Source organism: Sphaerodactylus townsendi, linkage group LG11, assembly GCF_021028975.2.
Source record: "Sphaerodactylus townsendi isolate TG3544 linkage group LG11, MPM_Stown_v2.3, whole genome shotgun sequence".
Classification (NCBI taxonomy): Eukaryota; Metazoa; Chordata; class Lepidosauria; order Squamata; family Sphaerodactylidae; genus Sphaerodactylus; species Sphaerodactylus townsendi.
In genome coordinates this window covers 54,156,271-54,176,571 of record NC_059435.1, presented here as the reverse complement: position 1 = coordinate 54,176,571, position 20,301 = coordinate 54,156,271, and the positions used below count along the sequence as shown (strand labels likewise).

Sequence of the window (20,301 nt, the reverse complement as noted above, 5' to 3'; positions counted from 1 at the left end):
CTGTATTCTTTGCTATATCGTATCTAATGGGTCTAATGTTTATACCTCTTAAGTAAGCTGGGAAGAAACCTGTTAAGCATGTTGCTCGTACTGTAAAATCCAAGTGTAAGATATCCACCAAGAGTAGATGGAATCCACCATACTAGTGATGATAATTACAGTGTGATTGTTGTTGGGCATGTGTGGTTTCAACAGAATTATTGCATACTAGCAGTAAAGCCCATTGTACGAGCAAATACAACGGGTTCTAGAAAGCTGTTGGTGGGAATGGTGTCTTCTGGGATTTTGACTTTGCAAATGTGGGGGGAGCCAGCAGGGTGCCTGTGAAGATTAGGAAAGCTCATCCCATCTCTCCATAGGCTTGCCCTGGGTTGTGTTCCCCCCCCCCCCACTTTCCAAGCCTACCAAACTTTGGGAAGTGGGGTGGGGAGGGCGATCTTGCATGCACAATGAAGCTACTCCTTTCCACATGCAGGATTGGACTGTCTTCCTCCCTCCCCCACCCCAGCTTTTCAAGGCCCCCAGGTTATAGAAAGTGAGGTGGTCAGGGGATGGTGGGTTGGTGGGACTGGTTGGAATGTCAACAACACAACACAACCTTTATTAGGCATTTAAAATAGGCTCTAGAGCGTTACCAGACATTTATGAGGTTGGAATGTGAGAGATACACTTCCAACCAGTTGGCGAACAGGACTCACCTCATGAGCCCTGCACACCCATTGGTTGGAAGTGAGTCATCAACTCATGTTCCATCTGTAGCCAATTATGTATTAAGATGTTGCCTGTCATGTTGCGATTCCAATGAGCTTTTCAGAGTCCCCCTTTTTGGTTACCATTGTTACCATTCTTAAAGAGTGTGTTCTGGTGCACCAGTTTCTTCAATGCATTTTAAAAGTAGATTGACTGAAAAGCCCATCAGAAAGTAATATTCCCTGCTTAAGGTTGATGATGAGGAACTTGGTCAAGGTTTTCTATTCCTTGGCTTCATCATCAACAAAAGGAGTGACTGCAACAAAGGAATCAGAAGGAGACTGAGACTGGGGTAGGTGCAGCTATGAAGAAGCTAGAAAAGGTCCTTGAGTGTGTTGTTGATGCCCAAGATCAGTGTCATAGTATACCCCATTACTGTGTACGAGTGAGAAAGGTGGACGTTGAAAAAGCTGATGGGAAAAATGTTGATTCCTTTGAAATGTAGTGTTGAAGAATAGTTTTACAGCTAACATGGGCCACCAAAAAGACAAATATAGATCAAATCAAATCTGAACTCTCTTTAGATTTTGCATTGGGCTACATTTTCCCTAGATACTCCTCTTCCGTTCACTTGCTGTGTCTTATGCCAACTTTGTGGACTGATATGATTGGATGAGCTGATGGATGGAATGCTGTCTATGGCAGCAGGGACAAAGGAAGGAAGTGGGTGGGGTTTCCGGTTGACTTCAATTCAAAAGGCCATCTCTTCTGCAGGTTTAGAGGGCATACCATCAGAGGGCATGCAACCATCTTTTCAGGGAAGCATAATATTTATCTTTATAACCTCTTTTACCCACTATAACTGTGTTTTGCCTGGTGAGCTGGCAGAAGCCTCCTGGCACCACTATTCTTCTGGCTAAGAATGCCAATGATATACTAGTCTTGATTCCCAACCCCCATTGGTGTGACACACAGGATTGATGCTGTCCTTACAAATGTATGGTGAGGATTGGATTTCTCCGTCAGTGTTTTTATTCTGTGACAGAAGCAATCACAATTGTTTTGAGTTTATTTCTATGCCCACACCCAGTTCCCCATCTAACTAGGACAGGGGTAGGGAACCTGCGGCTCTCCAGATGTTCAGGAACTACAATTCCCATCAGCCCCTACCAGCATGGCCAATTGGCCATGCTGACAGAGGCTGATGGGAATTGTAGTTCCTGAACATCTGGAGAGCCGCAGGTTCCCTACCCCTGAACTAGGATGTTCTCTTGCTCAGGGCCCAAGGAGAGCTGTTCAAGAGTCTTATCATTCTCTCACATGGTTCCCATTCATTTCAGTGAATGCTTGAACAGGGCCTCTTCCTTTTAGGATTATTTTCTTAGGTCTGTCATCTTTCTTTTTGGGAAGCAAAGCACGTGATGTCAAACTAATAAAACCATAAGCCCTAAAGTGTAAAGCAAAGCTGAAGAAAATCATGGCAGGCATGCTTTTACATTTAACCTAACTGTACCTTCTGTGCAGTGGGCTTATCTCTTGCTTAGCCTTTAATAAAATTGGATCCAGAGGTATTTATATCCAAATAGGAAAATAAAATTAATTTCTTTCCATTCTGTTCTCAGAAAGAGAGCGTGTCCTCTGATCTGAAATAGAGAAGGACACTTAAACTTCAGCTTTAGTATCAACTGTAAGAAAATTAGGATAATGCATAAGGCTGTTTTTTTATATACATGACATAATAATAGAACAGGGTGAAGCAGTAACAAAGGCTGTGAGGGAGCAGAATATTGTCCTATTCAAGTTCCCAGTCTTGGCCTTCATTAAGTTTTGGCCTACATTAAGGAGCAGCAGTGGTGTGGTGGTTAAGAGCAAGTGTACTCTAACATGGAGGAACCGGGTTTGTTTCCCCTCTCTGCCGCCTGAGCTGTGGAGGCTTATCTGGGGAATTCAGATTAGCCTGTGCAATCCAATACATGCCAGCTGGGTGACCATGGGCTAGTCACAGTTCTTCTCTCAGCCCCACCTACCTCATAGGATGTTTGTTGTGAGAGAGGAAGGGAAAGGAGTTTATAAGCCCCTTTGAGTCTCCTTACGCAACATGTGATTGGTGTTTGGAATATGCTGCCACAGGAGGTGGTGATGGCCACTAACCTGGATAGCTTTAAAAGGGGCTTGGACAGATTTATGGAGGAGAAGTCGATCTATGGCTACCAATCTTGATCCTCCTTGATGTGAGATTGCAAATGCCTTAACAGACCAGGTGATCGGGAGCAACAGCCGCAGAAGGCCATTGCTTTCACATCCTGCATGTGAGCTCCCAAAGGCACCTGGTAGGCCACTGCGAGTAGCAGAGAGCTGGACTAGTCATTGGTGGCGAACCTTTGGCACTCCAGATGTTATGGACTACAATTCCCATCAGCCCCTGCCAGCACGGCCAATTGGCCGTGCTGGCAGGGGCTGATGGGAATTGTAGTCCATAACATCTAGAGTGCCAAAGGTTCGCCACCACGCGACTAGATGGACTCTGGTCTGATCCAGCTGGCTTGTTCTTATGTTCTTATGTTCTTACAGGAGAGAAAAGGGGAATATAAATCCAACTCTTCTTTTTCTTCCTTATTACTAAGAAAGAAAGCGGTAGGCTGTGGAGATAGCATATACATTCCTAGTGGGAGTACAGATTTAATCCGTTTTAGGCACTTTTAATTACAGCATATTTTCATTATCTAAATAGTTGCTGATGGAAGGTAGAAGATTCATTTTCTCCTGTTCAACAGAAGGCTGTTACATAGTAATCTACTTTCTTGCTACTGTGAGCTGCAGATTTGAATTTAGAGAAGGGAGACTTGTTCAGTCCCACAGCACACATGCTTTGCCCAGTCAGGGCCATCTCCAGGTTTCAGGGTGTTGGGAAAGATTTTTCTCTGTCCCCAAACCTGGATAAATTCTGCCAGTCAGAGAAGACCAGTGATCTCTTAATGTGGTACCTATTTATCTATTCCCTGGTGCTTCTTGAAGCTTGCAGATAGTGCACAAAAGGTTGTGAATGGAACAGGAAAAAAACCAAGGAGCTTCAGGTTAACTCTCAACCTAGTGGCTGACTAGCTCATCATAGGCAAATGCATCACAGCCAAGCACCTTCAACTTAGCTATAGACAGTCTTGCAATTAACTGTACAACCCTTTCAAGCTTAGTGTACTCAGCTCTCTACTCTCCAAGTGAAAATTTGTGATAGGAGTACCTACACGTGGAGCAAAGGAGAGCACGGTTAAATCTTACCATGTGAATGAGTTGTGTCGGGCAAACCGGTTGTTCCTTCTCTCGATGGCAGCCCAAGCATTTATAAGCAGCCATTTAACTGTGTCTGCTGCTTTAGAGACAAGTGTCATTGGTTGTTTTTGCAGGTAATAAAATGGAAAATCCAATTTGCAGTTGCAGAACAAGCCACTGAATGAAATATGATCTTCCTAGTCATTTTGGTCAAGGGGTTACCGCTAATCACGGTGCTGGCTTTCTTCCTCCTGTGGTCTGTGCTTTAAAACTACATGCTGAACAGTGTGTGAATCTGTTGTTTGAGCCATCCAGGATAGATTTAGACACCCCCAGCTTGTATCTTATTAGGTCCTCTTTGTCACAGTCCTTAATCCCGCCGCCTGATCCTTGTTAGAGCAGAGCACTGCAGAGGCCTTCTAATAAAGGAGGAGGGTGTGAGCCTCCAAACAAGACGCACTCAAGCGTAAGGCGCTTAGGGCAATGGCTGCCTGACTGACAGAGGGATGAAATGCTTCCTTCATGTTTTTGTTTAAGAGGGGAATGGACCTCGAGACAGCTGACAGAAGAACAGAGCCGGGTTAACGGCAACTTGTTGATAGGCCCGTCTGAGGCGAACATCCATCTTTCTACCCTCTCCTTCCTTGTACAAGTGTAATGATCTGCCTTTTCTCTAATTATGCTAACTTTTTCATAGCAGGCACATTTGTTAAGGATTAAATATTATACAGAGTATGGGAAATACAGACTCAGAGGAGGCGTAGTCCTAGGGCAGTGATGGCGAACCTTTTTAAGACCGAGTGCTCAAATTGCAACCCAAAGCCCACTTATTTATCACAAAGTGCCAACACGGCAATTTAACCTGAATACTGACGTTTTAGTTTAGAAAAAACAGTTGGCTTTGAGGCATGCATTACTCGGGAGTAAGCTTGGTGGTAGTTGGTGGCTTTGCTTTGAAGCAACCGTGCAACTCTTCCAATGGGTGAATCACGACCCTAGGAGGGTTTACTCAGAAGTAAGCCCCATTGCCAGCAACCGATCTTACTCCCAGGTAATGGATCGCCCTTTAGTTCTTCTCATGAAAATCAGTGGGGTTTAACAGCGCTTAACAGGGTTACCTACACTGCTTCCCCCAAACTAGGTCTTAGGTTTAATGCTTATAATCAAGCCCAGCAGCCCAGGCCAGCCTAGTGTGTGTGTGGGGGGGGGGTGCGACTCTGTTTGCGCGTGCCCACAGAGAGGGCTCTCAGTGCCACCTCTGGCACCTGTGCCATAGGTTCACCACCACTGTCCTAGGGAACTGTTCATCCCCCAGCTCAATTGTCCATATTATTGTTTGGGTGTTGACTGAGGGCTGAGCCTGTGGAGAGAGGGGGTCTCTTGGTATATCTTTTAATATTAGTAAGCTACATGGATTCGCAGCTTGGTTCTCAGCTATGGTGCCATGGAAAGGGATTTAATTCCTCTTCCCACAGACATGCCGTTTTCCAAATAGAAATTGGATATAACAAACTGCTTTTAGCTCTAGTGGGGTAGAAAGATGGGTACCCCAACCCCCAAGCTAATAACACCTGAAGAATACAGTGTTTGAGTGGAGGACCGAAAGCTTTTCCCATAGCTATTCACACACCCCCAATCAAACTTTCTCTCTCTTGCAGCTTCTAAAGTATTTCCAATGATCTGATGTAGGTCTCCCATGTGATCTGTAGTTTGGTCCTGAAAGTTATGCTACTGCTCATGCAGTAAGGTAGCTCTGGTGATTCTTAGACTATAATGCAAGGGTGCATCAGTGAAGGGTGGCCTTAGAGCAGGGGTCCCCAAACTACGGCCTGGGGGCCAAATGTGGCCCCCTGAAGGCATTTATCTGTCCCGCCAGGCATGGCTGCAATGGCTCCATTCATGTGCAGTGGGGGCTCGAGGGAGAGGAGGAACCGGCCCCAACGGCTGTTGATTGCAGTTACATGATGGCACCCCCAAATCTCCATGAATTTTCTGACCCAGAGTTGGAAACCTTACATGTGGCAACGCCTGCTCCGCCCTTCCCTCTCGGCTACTCCATGTGTTGCTCTCAGGCTTTCTGTTCCGCCTCACTCCCATTGGCATCAGCCAGGCTGGCGAATCGCTCGCTGGCTGCTAGGGAGGAAAGAACCCAGGAAGATACCTGATCCTGGGTTAGATGGAATGCTTCATTGGGAAAGTTCTGCTTTTTTTTTTACAGGGGAAGGTATTCCACAGCCTCCCCAACAATATTTGGAGCCCACCCTGTACTTGACATACTTTGGTCACTGTTCTAAAAATAGACCATGACAGAAAGGCTGAAAGGTGAAATCAAACATTTTACAATCATTTGTGCATAGGAATTTGTTCATAGCTTTTTTTAGTCCGGCCCTCCAACAGTCTGAGGGACAGTGAACTGGCCCCCTGTTTAAAAAGTTTGGGGACCCCTGCCTTAGAGCTAAAGATAACGGCTGCCGTGGCCACAGATCAACAGAGCTGACATGGAAGGAGTTATCCTGTCACCCATTACCATGGCAGTAGAGGTCCACCCTGCCTGTCACAGCACATTATACCATAATAGTATTGGCCCTTTTACCAGGCAGTGGAAACTCATTCCCTGTAAGAAACCAGGAGGGGTGGGGGAGGGGAGGAGGAGCAGTTAAAGGGCCAGCGGTGACCCAACTGAAGAGAATCCTTCCTGAGCTCAGCTGACTGCTTGGAAGCTGAGCCTGGAGCAGAAGAGATGGAAAACAAAGGCCCATTCCACATGGGCCAATAAACACACTAAGGATGGTAAAAAAAAAACCCCTCATTTTGGGGGGAACTTTGCACAGATCCCACCCATAAAGGGAGTCTGCCCCTTGTTGTCCCCCCCCCCCCCCAATCAGTTTTTTTGAGAATCGCACCCGGGCAGGAGGCGCTTTATTCAGCTGTTCTTTCCTTTTTTAAAAAAAGTTCCTGACTAACATCTGAGTAGCCACACTGGTGCAAGTGGTATTGTGATACGTCAGCATGGCTGTGGCGGGGGGGGGGGGGTTCATTCATGCATGCCTGCATAGCGATGTATCGGTGGGAGGTAAATTTTAAAAAACAGATGCGCCTCTGTGCAAAGTCGCAACAGCAACCCACATTGTTACCGTGGGCTCCAATTGATGCCTGCAAGGATGCATGCAAACACGAAAACAAGAAAGCAGGATGCATGCAAACGCAAAAACAAGAAAGCAGGTTACTTTATCCCGACTGCAACCCGCTATACATTTGCTGTGCAGAAAGGGCCAAAGTTCTGTTAGCACCTTTTCCTGAACCAAGAGTCATGCACATCCGATGAAGTCCTGTACACATTTCCTACCCCCACCCCAAAGATTTTGACACTTCAAAGTTTAGAATCTTACGCCATCTCTGTTTTTGTATGTTTCTAGCCAGTGGAATAGGTTCCTATTGAACTCATGTGTTATCTATGTCCCTTTCTTGATTTAGGAGTAGGGAAATACTTCATGTCTAGTTTCCTTGGAACCTAAAGCTCAATAGTAACACTTGAGAATTTGAGCGGCTTCCCCATCTTGAGACACCTTTTGATGTTGGTGTACAGGAACAGGAAATGGTAATCTGATTTAGGCTGTAGAGAAGAGAAGAGAAGAGGGTAGGTGGGATTGGCTAGTTGATGTCAAGGGTTATAATTTTATGCATGTTTACTCCCATATTTTGAATCACACTTTAGTGTTGTACTCTTCTTCTACTTTCAGCATTCTACTCCCAAAGCATGTTGTTTTCATCAGGAGGCAACGCTCTTAAACTCACAAAAAACTTAACACCTGTTTAACCCTTTCAGGTAACTTGGATTTGACTGGTCAAAAGCAAGTCTTCAAAGCAGAGAATAATCCATGGGTCACCCCTATTGCAGATCAGTTCCAGCTTGGCATTTCCCATGTGTTCGAATATATTCGTTCAGAAACATACAAATAGTGAGTATTTATTTATATTGTTGTATATGTGCCTTTTTGCTTTTATTTCTTGTTTATAATGAAGTTTGGGGAAAACTCATTGGACTTCTCTTGGGCCAGGTCATTCCTTTGTGCTCCAAGGTAAAGTGCTCTTTTAATGAATTTTAATTAATGATTTCTTGTACTTTAAGTATTTCTTACAAAGGGGGGGGGGAGTCAGGCACTAGGACCTGGTGGAGCATTCCAACATAAAGTAGGTCCAGGAAGATGCAGCAAATTAATTCACGCATCTCCCGAGTTCTTTATGTTGAAAAGTTCTGGGTCATCTGCAGCAGATCAATGGATGGGTAGATATTCCCCCCTGCCCCCCCCCCCGGAATGAGCAAAGTGGAATCATTCCCTCCACCTCTGGTTTCATGGGCCTCTACTTGTTTGTTGTATTTTTTATTCCATTGTTTCCATAAAGAGTACAGATTGTCATATATAGTTCTTCCCTGTTCTTTTTTAAATTCAGGATTACCAAAGGGAGATTCATGGTTGAGTGGGGATAGAACTTGGGTCTCGCCAGTACTAGACTAATCAGTGTTTGTTTATTTTACTTCATTTTGCTCCACTTTTGTCCCAGTGGTGACCCAAAGAGGCTTACATTGTTTGTTCCATTTAATCCTCACAATATCCTCACTGGCCTAAGGTCACCCTGTATCAGCAGTGACTCAATTCATCTGAAAATATCTAAAAATTCCCAGATTGTTGTAGACACTTTTGTGTTCACAAGTGTCTGCTGCCCCAGGGGTAGAAGTCTCAACCCATGTGACCAGAAGCAATGCAGGAGCAACTGTCAACATGCTTATTGCAATAATTTCACACCAGATATGAGTAAAAGTGGCCTCTTGGTGATGAAGTGCCAAGTATCCTTTTGGCTTTCCTGAATGCCATACTCCTTGAGGGCCAGTGGGTTGTAGTGGTGAAGAGTGGTGGACTCTAATCTGGAGAACTGGTTTTGATTCCTCACTCCTCCATATGAATGGTAAATTTTAATCTGGAGAAACAGGTTTCCTGCACTCAAGGACTGCTGGGTGACCTTGGGCTAGTCACAGTTCTCTCTGAACTCTGTCAACCCCACCTACCTCACAAAGTGACTGTTGTGGGGAGAGGAAGGGAAGGAGTTTGTAAGTCACTTTGAGTCTTATTGTGGTTGAGAAAAGTGGGGTATAAATCCAAAATATTCTCTTCTTCTATTTCCTGGAGAACCTACCAGAAGCCCAGTTTGTTTAACATCCTTGTTGATTTCATGAGATGTCCATTATATGTGCAAATCCTGTTTATATAAAAAATAACATCAAGATCAAAACTTTTTAATTATAGTAACATCTAGTGGCAGCATATTTTTCCGAGGTAATAACTACATGGGTTTTTTTTCTGTGCAAGTGCCCCTAGTCAACCTTCAAAGTGACCTTTATGTTGTAAGTGTATTCTCTGAGGATCTTGTATGTCTAGGATAATGACAAAAGATATGATAGATGGAATGATTTATTGTCTATAATACACTCAGCAAGTACAGACAGACATAAATGTTTAGAACAAAACAGCAAATAAAACTCCAGTGAAGGATTGCTATCTTGAAATGTTATCAGAATTGGTGTAAGATAATTAGTGACTTGGTAAAGCCCCAATGTGCAAAGAGCAGTGCTAAGGGTTGGGCTTAGCATTTGTAAAATGGGAGGCAGTTTCCCCAAGTACATTTTAAACATTAATCATGTTTCCCTGTTGGTTTTTCCATGTGGAAATTGTTCTTTGTCCAGTCATTCATTCTTCTGAAAGGCAGATTATTTTGTTGTTCTCATTTGTGATGCTGATGAAAGTCGCTACCTGATTATCTAATTTTGGTGCAAGCTTCTTGGCAGTCTTTCCAAACAACTGTTACAACAAATTGATACCTTGATTTCAAAGCTGCCATTTCTCTGTATGACTTGTTCATTTGCTGTAAGTAACTTCTTATGGAGAATATTCCCATCCTAGAATTAACCTCCCCCTTATGCAACAGTCATTGGAGTAAAGACCCTTGACAAGATCTCCTGTGAACTGGAATAAGTCTTGTTCCTCTTGCTTCTATTTATGAAGGTGTTTTTGGAAGTTTTTAACATCTGCCATTCTTAAGTTCAGACTAGTTCAGACCTTCAGTGTTTGGGAACTGCTGTTGAAAATGCCAGGTATATGTCCAGGAAAGGATACAGCTATGAGTTCCTTTAAATGCCATCTCATTTGGGGCTGCAGGATTTTGTGGCAAACAAACACACAAATAATATTGTCGAAGGCTTTCATGGCCGGATTCAACTGGTTGTGGTGGGTTTTCCGGGCTGTGTGGCTGTGGTTTGGTAGATCTTGTTCCTAATGTTTCGCCTGCATCTGTGGCTGGCATCTTCAGAGGTGTATCACAGAGAAAAGTCTGTTTCACACTGTGTCTAGTGAGAAGGGAAAGTTTAACCCCACCCACAATACAATGCACTCAACCACACCTTTGCATAGCAAGTTCCACCCAAACACTTACTGATTGGTTCCCCACCCTGGGACATGGACAATATATACCCTACTAAACATTCCCTTCTCACTGGACACAGTGTGTAACAGATTTTCCTCTGTGATACACCTCTGAAGATGCCAGTCACAGATGCAGGCGAAACATTAGGAACAAGATCTACCAGACCATGGCCACACAGCCCGGAAAACCCACCACAACCAACACAAATGATACATCATCTTGGGGTCCAGTGACATTGATGTGTTATATTCCCAAGCAGCTAATGAGAACTTAGAACAGCAGTCGCTCAAGGGAGATTTTGTAAAGATTCATTATCATAAATCTTTATTTTCTGCACAATCAGCAACTGCTCTAACACACAATCATTAATATTATCACAGTAATTTGGCAAAATTAAGAATGATCAGAATAATGGCAAAATTAAGTACAATCAGTGTAATGTTATGATTTGCAATATCATACAATGACAGATAGAGGCATTCAGAAGGTTGCATCAGAATCCTACGATACACTTATGTCGTGGCATACTTCTAACTCGTCCCTCTTCATTGGCTTCTCAAGAACTTCATACAACTTGATGCTCCATCCCAAAAAAACTTCCCTAGATTAGTATATAAATCCTGCAAGAATGTGCCTTTTGTATTAGACACTTGAGGTCAACCTGTCAAACCCCCATTGTGTATAAACAGGATTTTTTCCCCAAATGTAAGCCTCTGTCTTAATGAAAAAAGTCAGATTTGAGCTCTGGCCAGAATTTCTAGTGTGCCTAAAGAGAAAGAGCAATTTTTAGAACACATCTCAAAATAATGTCATCTGACCGTAGAATAAGACTCTACATAAATGTCTTTTCTTTTTAACTGATCAAATGAAATAGCTACCACACTACTCTGTGTTAAACTCAGGATCCGAAGTGGTAGCCTGTGTCCTAAACAAGATAAATTAATGCCCCCCTCCTCAGAAGCAACCTTGGTAACACTATACTTGCTAATTTTGAAGATGCAGTAGAGGAATTCACAGGGGGGCCTGATGTCTAGTTTTGCATGTCTTCTCTGTCCCTACCCCTACAGATATCCGTAAGAAAAGCAACCTCTTTGTATGTTTCCCGGTTCTTATATCTCACTTTTCTCCCGGGTAGGAATCCCAAGCAGTTTACAGTACAAGCAACAGTAAAAAAAAAAGAGGGGGAGAAAGCTTCTGAGTGAAGAACAGGTCTTCCTTGCATTCTCTAAGGCACACGCAGGCCTTAATTATCTGTGAGTGGAGGAAAAACAGATTGCTAGGTAGCTCTTCCCCGCTTTTTCCCTTGCCAGTGATTCAGGTGACTAACTTGAAGCGAGAGTTTTCAGATGACCCAGTTAATGTGATAATTGAAACTGTTGTATGGTGGCTTCCGTTGCTGGAATCTTTTCATTGCATGATGATTCACCAGCTTCCAACAGGAGATAAAGATCCACCAGCTTCCAACAGGAGATAAAGAGCTGTAACTATTAGTGGGAAGACAGGCCCCCCTATGATGAGTATATATGCCCAAGAGTGTGGGCTGATAAACAAGAGATCTGAATCTACCACTGCTTGTTTGCTTAAATATTTCCCAGGCAGTGAAGGTCTTGCCTCAGTGCATTTTTTGCGAGACCTGATCCCAGAGTTCAGTTCTCAGTGTGTGCACCATACTAGGGTTGTTGTTGGAGCAGCAGGAACATGAGGAGAAAGCGTTACCAGTGTGCAGAAAGCAAACTGAGGCAGAAGAGTTAATGGTGAAAGAGCGTTAACCTTTAGAAACTGAACACACTCCTTTGCTGTTCTGTAGAGACAGCACTAGATACTGGGATAAGTCGTAACATCCTCTAACTTAAAAAAACCTGCTCAAGGAAAGATGAGTTACTATGTACATTGCAAGTTTATTTTTATTTGAGACATAAATTAAAAGGCAGTATTTTTATAATAAAGCAGAACTGTCTGTGATTTCTATTCTCTACACAGTAATATCTCGTTTTATTACCTACTGACTGTTTATTGAGCTCCAGATTCTTATTTCAAGCTGATATTGTTTTCAGCTTTTGTGTTAAACTTGGCAGTTTTTTACTCTGCTTTTGAGGGCTATCAGGTAGCTGTAGAAGTTACTCTTGTTTTTTAGGTAGAATGTGTCAACTTTTTTTCTTATCCAGTGAAGAGCTTAAGTGAAAATGATTTCAGTGTGATTTTCACAACTCACAAGCTCTCTCTTTTTTTTTTTTTTTTTGGTACTATGACATTCAAAGGCAGAGTTCCGGAAAATAATGGAACTGAAACCTCTAAAAAAATTCATTTTTTCCTACAGTGAACTTTTACTGGGGTGGGCAAGAGAACCAAATTAGCACCTTTACAAAATATACACTGCAGGTGAGAGCAGAGCGGTTTCACCAAGTGCCATGTAGTTCCACTAGTATTACGGGGGGGGGGGTGTCCTCTGCGACGCGCCAGAGACGAGGGACGGCAACAGGGATGGCGCAGCCTGTGCGAAGGCTGCACCGCCGCCTGCACCCCATCAAGACCGTCCGTGCGAAAAGTCCCAGAGGGGTGCGTCGGCATTGTTTAATACATTGTTTATGCCGACGCACCCCCGCTCGCACCTGTGTGGAGAGGGTCTAGGCATTGAATTGAGGGCGATAGTGTGAAATTTTAGTGCAACTGAGATATGTTTGGCAACTGCCACAGTGATACGATTTTCATTTCTGGGCTGAAGATTAAGAAAGTGATAGTCCTCCAAATGGCTGGGAAAAGTTAACAAGAAGAGGCATTATCAGACAACTCTTAAAGTACAGTAGAATTTGCATGTGAAGAAAAGGTTTGTCAGAGTTTCACGCACCTCAAGACCACAAGAACAAATCCTTTGGAAAATCTTCCAAAAAGATCAGCGATAGGTTATCCAATGAAACTGAGAAAAGAGATGCTGATAAGAGGGAACAGTAAGAGAATATAGATACTTATTGCTGATGAACATTCTTGAAGGAGGAAAGCCCAGTTACAGCGGAGAGCATAGTCATTTGGCATCTGATAAAAGATGACTCCAGTGTAATAGTTCAAGTTGTTTTTTAATCAGAGTACAAGCTCTATCAAAGCATTGCTTGGACAAGCCAGAGAAGGAAAATCCTTGACTGCTATTTCAGAATCCAAAAATTGGGAACAGGAACTTGCAAGGGAATCAGAGGATGATCAAACCAAAGCAGGAGGAGGGAGGTATTACGAAAAGTGTAAGAATAGTCTAAACTTTAGGGCAGCAACTGTGCAGATGTGGCAAGCTGTTTCATGCTGGCTTCAAGGCAGTCTTTGCAGTTAAATTTGTGATGGTAAAAAGGTCTTACGAAAGAGTACTTGTCTGTTCAAATTGCCATTTACCATAGACTAGAAAACCCTACTTTTCAACTCACATGATCTTTGAAGAAGTGAACTGTGACTCATGGAAGCCAGAAATTTTGTTAGTCCTTGAGATGCTACAGAACTTTTGCTGTTTTCTACGGTTAACTCCGCCAGCCATCGTGACCTTTTTACATGATAACAGTGATTGGACCACATGGAACAATTTCATTAACACCATTTCAGCTTGACTGAATTGAAACCATGTTGCTGAGATCATTTCCACCAGAAAATGATTATATGAATTGCCCCGAAGGGTTTGCTAGTCTGATTGGTTGACACTTTCATGCTGCTGTTATTTGGATTCATACCACTGGTTCTTTCACCAATCTTCGGTGTGTTTTTAAGGACCAGACCCATGAATAATGTATATTAAAGATGTATAAATCAGTGGTTAAAGCTCACAGTAATAGAACCAAAATAAATTATGGAAATGAGCCAATTTGCATAGGTTTCTTTATTTTGAGTACTTACTGCTTCTGAAGTCCAGCTCAAACTCATTGTGCCATGATATTTTTACAGACACTGTGTACACATTTTCATTCCATCCCCATGAAGACTCAACTTGGATGTTCTTTTCAAGTGGAAGGGAATGATTCTGAGGATGCTAAATTCTGTGGTAGAAGTGCAGAGGGTATTGTATGCATAAAAAGTAGTTTAGTACTTTACTATACAGTGAATAGAATAGATTCACTTTACCATTAAGTGAACAGAGGCAACCAGCTTACATGGAAAATAGGGGGGAAATTGCTTGATCCTGAAATGCATGCTAACGTGATGTAATACAGACAACACTCAGGGACATTGCTGTTTAGTAAAGATGTTAGTTTTGCCTGTCCCTCAATCAAGCAGTGATTTGTTGTTACTTCTGGTTCTTTGTTTACAGATTAAGACCATTTAGTGGGGGAGACGGCTGTATTGTATACTATTTAAATTATTCACGTAAGTTCTCTTTGCTCAAGTAGATTTTGCTTTTTGTGATTCTTCCGTTATGCATCGGTGCGAGTCTGCACCTTCCACAAAATATGAATGAAAAATCCCTTTGAAGTTTAATTTGCATACTTTACATCTGAACTAAATACGTATACACAAGTTCTGCTAATTTCATCACACAACAGAGAAACAACCATGAATTCAGGGGAATAATTTCCTTGCTTAGTGTCATGAGCAAATGTGTTATGTGAAGTACTTGGGATATTGTCTTCACTATATATCAGTGTGTGTGGCAGGAAAAAAAATAGCACTATTTTATGAACAGATTACCAACCAGCTGCATGACAGAAATTTCCTCAGTCCCATCCAAAAGGCCAGGCACCTGGATGAGATGCGGCAACCATGCCCGCCATCGCTCTCAAGGGAGCTTTCTGGTGGCACAGGAAGGCTAAAAACGCAAACAGTTGGCTCCTCCCGCAGACTTCCCCCGCTACACCAGCATTCAGCCCCACGTTCCACTCCTGGGGAGGACCGTGGCAGCCACATGCAGGCACATTTGTCCCTCTGCTGGGATAGGTGCCCTGGGGAAGGCAAACCTGCCAGCACAGCCTCGTGCTGCTCCTAACAGCGAATTCACCCCCACCCCCACCCCGGCCTTTGGATGGGACTGTTGATCATGCAATAAGTTGCTTCACAGTCTTAATAATGCCCAGTGAATCTACCTATGAACTTGCCCTGCTTACCTCAGGAGTTCATTAGGCCTTTGTATTAATACGTTATGGTGAGGTTTAAAATATCTGAAGTAGATACAAGTCGCCAGCCACAATACAAAGAACTTCTTTAGCTGCTTACAAATGCTTCTGTGCACAGACCAATTTTTTCCTTTCCTTTTTACTGACACCACCTCCCCCCCCCCCCCAAAAAAAAAAACCCTGGGTATCCTTCAGGCCCATTTCGGATATTCCACTGAATTTCCAAAGCAACAATGTGGAAGGCAGTTTTCTGAAGAACATCTTCAAATGGGCAAAGTTCACAGTGCAGCCATTTGGATTGCAAATAAGTCCTGTATTTTATCTTCAGCAAAGAAGCTGATGTGATTCAGTTTTTAGGAGAGACCTGCACAATCTAAAAATATTCCTTCCTGGGGGAAAAAAAACTTGATTTCTCACTAACATCTGGATATCATTTTCATCATAATATTTCTTAACCGTCCAAAACTGGATTTTGCTCAAAGTTGACTTTTAAATGGGAGAAAGTATGTAAGGATTAATAGTGATGAGCCTGAATATAAAGTAGCTAGAACAAATGGATGTAAGATAATATTAACCAAATGAACTTTCCTTTTAGTCTGTGTTTTATGGAAGATGTAATACATGTTTGGCAGTAATTTTACCCTCAACACATGAATTCCTGACAGTTTCAATTCCTCAGACTTATTAATCAATGGAGTCAGCACCAAAGCAATTTTATAGGACTTACTAGTCGTCAAAAATTTATTATCAGATAAATCAAAGAAACAGTAGCATCCTAATAGGGGAACAAAGTGGCCTGTAAAAGGATCGTTTAGGACTGTGTTTGAGTCAGTCTTATTTTGTGTTTACTCTTGCTATGGAAAGCTTTGTTTATACATTCTTAAAAAGACTCATAGGGACAAAACATGTTTGTTCAATGTCTTCTATCTAACTAAGCCTATTTGCTCTAGTACTCTAGTTGCAGCAGTGCATGCGCAGCTCCACAGTGTGAGAGGCTTCCCTGTTACAGAGTATTTGGTGTGTTCTGTGGGTAATGTGTATATATGATTGCTCAACCCAAGGTCTCTGCTTTCACAGACCCACTGGAACTGCATCAAGCTTTGAATCCAGGCTTTTTGTTGTGTTTTTTGTGACCTTGAAACTGGCCGTTTCTGCACGGGCAAAAAACAGCTCCCTAGGGACGGTATATTTGGGAGTGGTAATACAATCTTCCGGATCCAACAGCGAGCATTTAAAATTAGTAACAGAAAGGGCTGAAAGAACTATGCACGCTGTGCGAAAATTCTTTTGTTCAAAGGGGGCCTTTTATGTTCCTGCAGCACTAAAATTGTATCAGGTTAAAATCATTCCACAACTTATATATGGAGTATACTCAAATCAGTGCATGACAAATATAAAGATCTTGGAGAGAACTCAAATGAAATTCCTAAGAGCTATTTTGCAAGTACCTCCGGGAGTGGCCAACGCCTTTTTAAGGCTAGAAGCCGGATTAATAAGGATAGAAGATAGAATCTTCCTTCAAACAGCCTATCTATGGTTGAAGGCACATAGTAATCAAAAAGGATTATGGCCACTTATTGTCAGTGACTCTTTTCAACCCAGATGGATTCGGGAAGTCAATGAGAAGGCAACAAGGATGGGTTTATCACTTCCTGATTTAAAATCTCAACCCATATTTACAGCAAAAAGCACTCTCAAGCAAAGGGTACAGGATATTGCTAGACAACAAGATCTGCATAAGTATCCGGATTTTACATTAGAGGCATCTCGTAGATACATACAGTCACCAGCCCCATATGTATCCAACATTGAAATACATACACTCAGAAGGGCATTTACCCTGGTGAGATGTGCATAGCTCCTGTCTGCGATCCTAGAAGGGAGATATAAGAAGATACCTAAAGAAAGGAGGATCTGTTCCTGTAATTTTAGAAGAAATGGACACTACAGGCCACATCCTCCTCCATGCCCTCACTTTACAGAAATAACAGCCAAAATACTAGACCCAATATTAAATAATTTCAGGGGCTATCAGAAAATGTATGTATAAAGGAAGCTCCTGGAAGACAAAAATCCAAACTGGTCTAGATTGGTTGCCAAATTTTGTACATCTGTTATAAAGAAACGCAGACCAGTGAGCAGGCAACTGATATTGTATTAGAGATACAGATATATATATATATATATGGCTCATAATCATTATTAATTATTAATAATATTATTACTATTTTAATCTAGGATTGAGTAAATGGGAGTGCAAACAGGCCAAAAGACAATAAGTAGGCAAGCCCATGCATATATGAATAATTTTAACTTAAGTGACTCATTTTAATGCTAAGTTATGGAATGAATCCATTTTAATGCTAAGTTATAGATTGAATATATTTTAATGCTAAGTTATTGATTGGACTAATTTTTAACGTTAAGTTATGGATTGGATTTATTTTTAATGCCGTTATAGATTGGATTTATTTTAACGCTAAGTTATGGACTGAATGTATTTTAACGCTAAGTTATCGTATGTATGGGACAAGTGAAACAAATTAGGCCTCAGTGTTGTTTTTAGGGTATTTATATATTACAATTACACGGGGAATTAAGGTTGAGAGTGTGTATAGAATTTGTTGATCCTCGACTGTAATTTGCTGTATAGAATTTGTCGGTCCCTGACTGTAATTTGCTGGTCTTTGACTGTAATAAAGTGAAATTGAAGCTCCCTAGGGACGGTAAAAACAGCATCCCTGGGGCGCTGTTCTCTGCTGCAGCACAGCAGCGCCGTGCTCACCGCCCCCTCCAACCTCAATGAGCAAATTTTTTGGAAAGCAGCATCTTCCCACCGACGCCATGCGAAGCACACCAGCGTGAGGGTACCGCTTTTAGGTGTTTCCGGTTTGTTTTGTTTGCTCTCTGCGAAGCTCTGGAGGGTGGAAGAGACACTCCCACACTGCCCTCCGACCCCCAGGGAGGGCAGCATGGACGTGTACCTTCCTCCGTCCAGAGCTTCTCAGGGAGAAAAGGTAGGTAAACAAAACAAACCAGAGAGGAGCTGCCCCTGCAGCTCGTGGTGGCTTCAGGGCCGCCTGCACGGGACCGTGTGATTGGTCCCGAGGCTCCACCGGCATAATTTATGCCGGTGGCCAGCTGCTTCTACTACCATGCAGAAACGGCCACTGACGTAGATGCATTCTGGGGAAATTATGAAATGAATTTTAAAAGCTATAAGATGACAGAAACCCAGTGCAAACATGTCAGAGACCCCAGTCTTCAGTGAGCCAAATTTCCTTAGTCTCTCTCAGTAAGAGAAAAAGGAAATTTGGCTCACTGAAGAATGGGATCTCTGATCATGTCACTACTGCTTTCAAGGGCTACAGAATATGCTGCTCACATTAGCAGATTACTGTGATCAAGAGCACTTAAAGATTAAGTAAAATAAAACCAAAATAGTAATCTTTGGCAACTCCAGAAGTCAGTGGGCATGATTTCTCATGAGAAAAATGAGGAAATAATTCCTGTGCATCTAGTGGATGTAAAAAATCTAGTCATACTAGGGGTTTAGACAATATACTTGCACGTGTGCATGGTCCTGCTTTACCTTTGCTCATGTAAGCAGAATGTTGATTTAAATGTTGCAATCCAACCCCAGTCAATATTGAAGTCAAAGGAGTCATCACTGTGAGATCTGTTTCATATTTTGTGGTCTCTAGGCAACAAATCATCAACTTTTCTATCACTGCCCCATTCACATTGTATGAGCATATGTATGCAACTCTGTTCCCTTTCACTTGCTCCTTAACTCAAGAATATTTGCCCAGTCCCATTTTTCTTGATTTTTCCCTCCCGCATCCAAACAACCATTCCCATCAAGGTTTCTCAAGTCTAGAGCAAACTTCCAGGTAAATAGTTCCTATTTTGTTATCATTAAGGCTTTATGTGGAAACGGTTGACTTTTCTAAAAGGAATCATAAGCTTGTTAATAGCATTGTCACTTGCTGTCTGCTTAGTTCATTTGTATAATAATTAAAATTGACTGTGCAGTAGTTCTGATGTTTTGTTACCGTATCAACCAACCATCTTCTGTGCACTCACAATCTTGAAGCAAACGTGCTTCAGTGCTGCTACTGAACTCTTTCGAAATTAGGAACCAACTAGCACAGGTGTCAAACTCGCGGCCCTCCAGATGTTATGTAGTCCATAATATCTGGAGGGCCGTGAGTTTGACACCTATGAACTAAACTAAGAGGGAAGGAATGCGAAGCTGTCATTTTGGAACAAAATTCTCCAACTTTTTCTTGGAACGCCGATTATCAATCTGTGCTGCTGTAAGACAAGGTCAGAATCAATATCACTGCCTGGAAGTCACCCTATCTCTAGGAGGAGAGAGATTAATATGGTTACTTTTGACTTTGTGTTCTCAATCAGCTAAGAATGTCCACTTGTCATTCATATTTTGTTTTCCAGCTTGTTGTGCTGACAGAAAAATCTCCTGAGGACTGGAAGGCAAGCCAGTTCAGAGTTGGAGCTATGTACAATTTACATATCTTCTCACTGTATGAGACCCTAGCTTTTAACATCTGAAAATAACATTAACTTACTCACTGATGCAATTTGATAAAGAAAAGATGTATATGTTAAATAATGAGTAAATCCTACTTTCACACTTCTTCGTAAGAAATGGAGAGAAGTGTATCAGTTTCTGATCTGTGAACAGTTAAAACTTGCTTTGTATAGCTCTCTAACCTTCATCTGGTTAATAGTGAGGATGCAAGACATTTTTGTTTCCTTTTCTTCC

General features: G+C 42.3%; 1 protein-coding gene across 1 annotated transcript in view; it reads left to right on the top strand.

Moving 5' to 3' along the window:
- The window catches only part of RSU1 (Ras suppressor protein 1), a 71,688-nt gene that overhangs the window by 30,938 nt on the left and 20,449 nt on the right, over nt 1-20,301 (top strand). Inside the window, exon 8 of the mRNA XM_048511869.1 lies at nt 7,784-7,916. Coding sequence (XP_048367826.1) covers nt 7,784-7,916 — 133 coding nt within the window. The remainder of the gene's footprint in view (nt 1-7,783; nt 7,917-20,301) is intronic.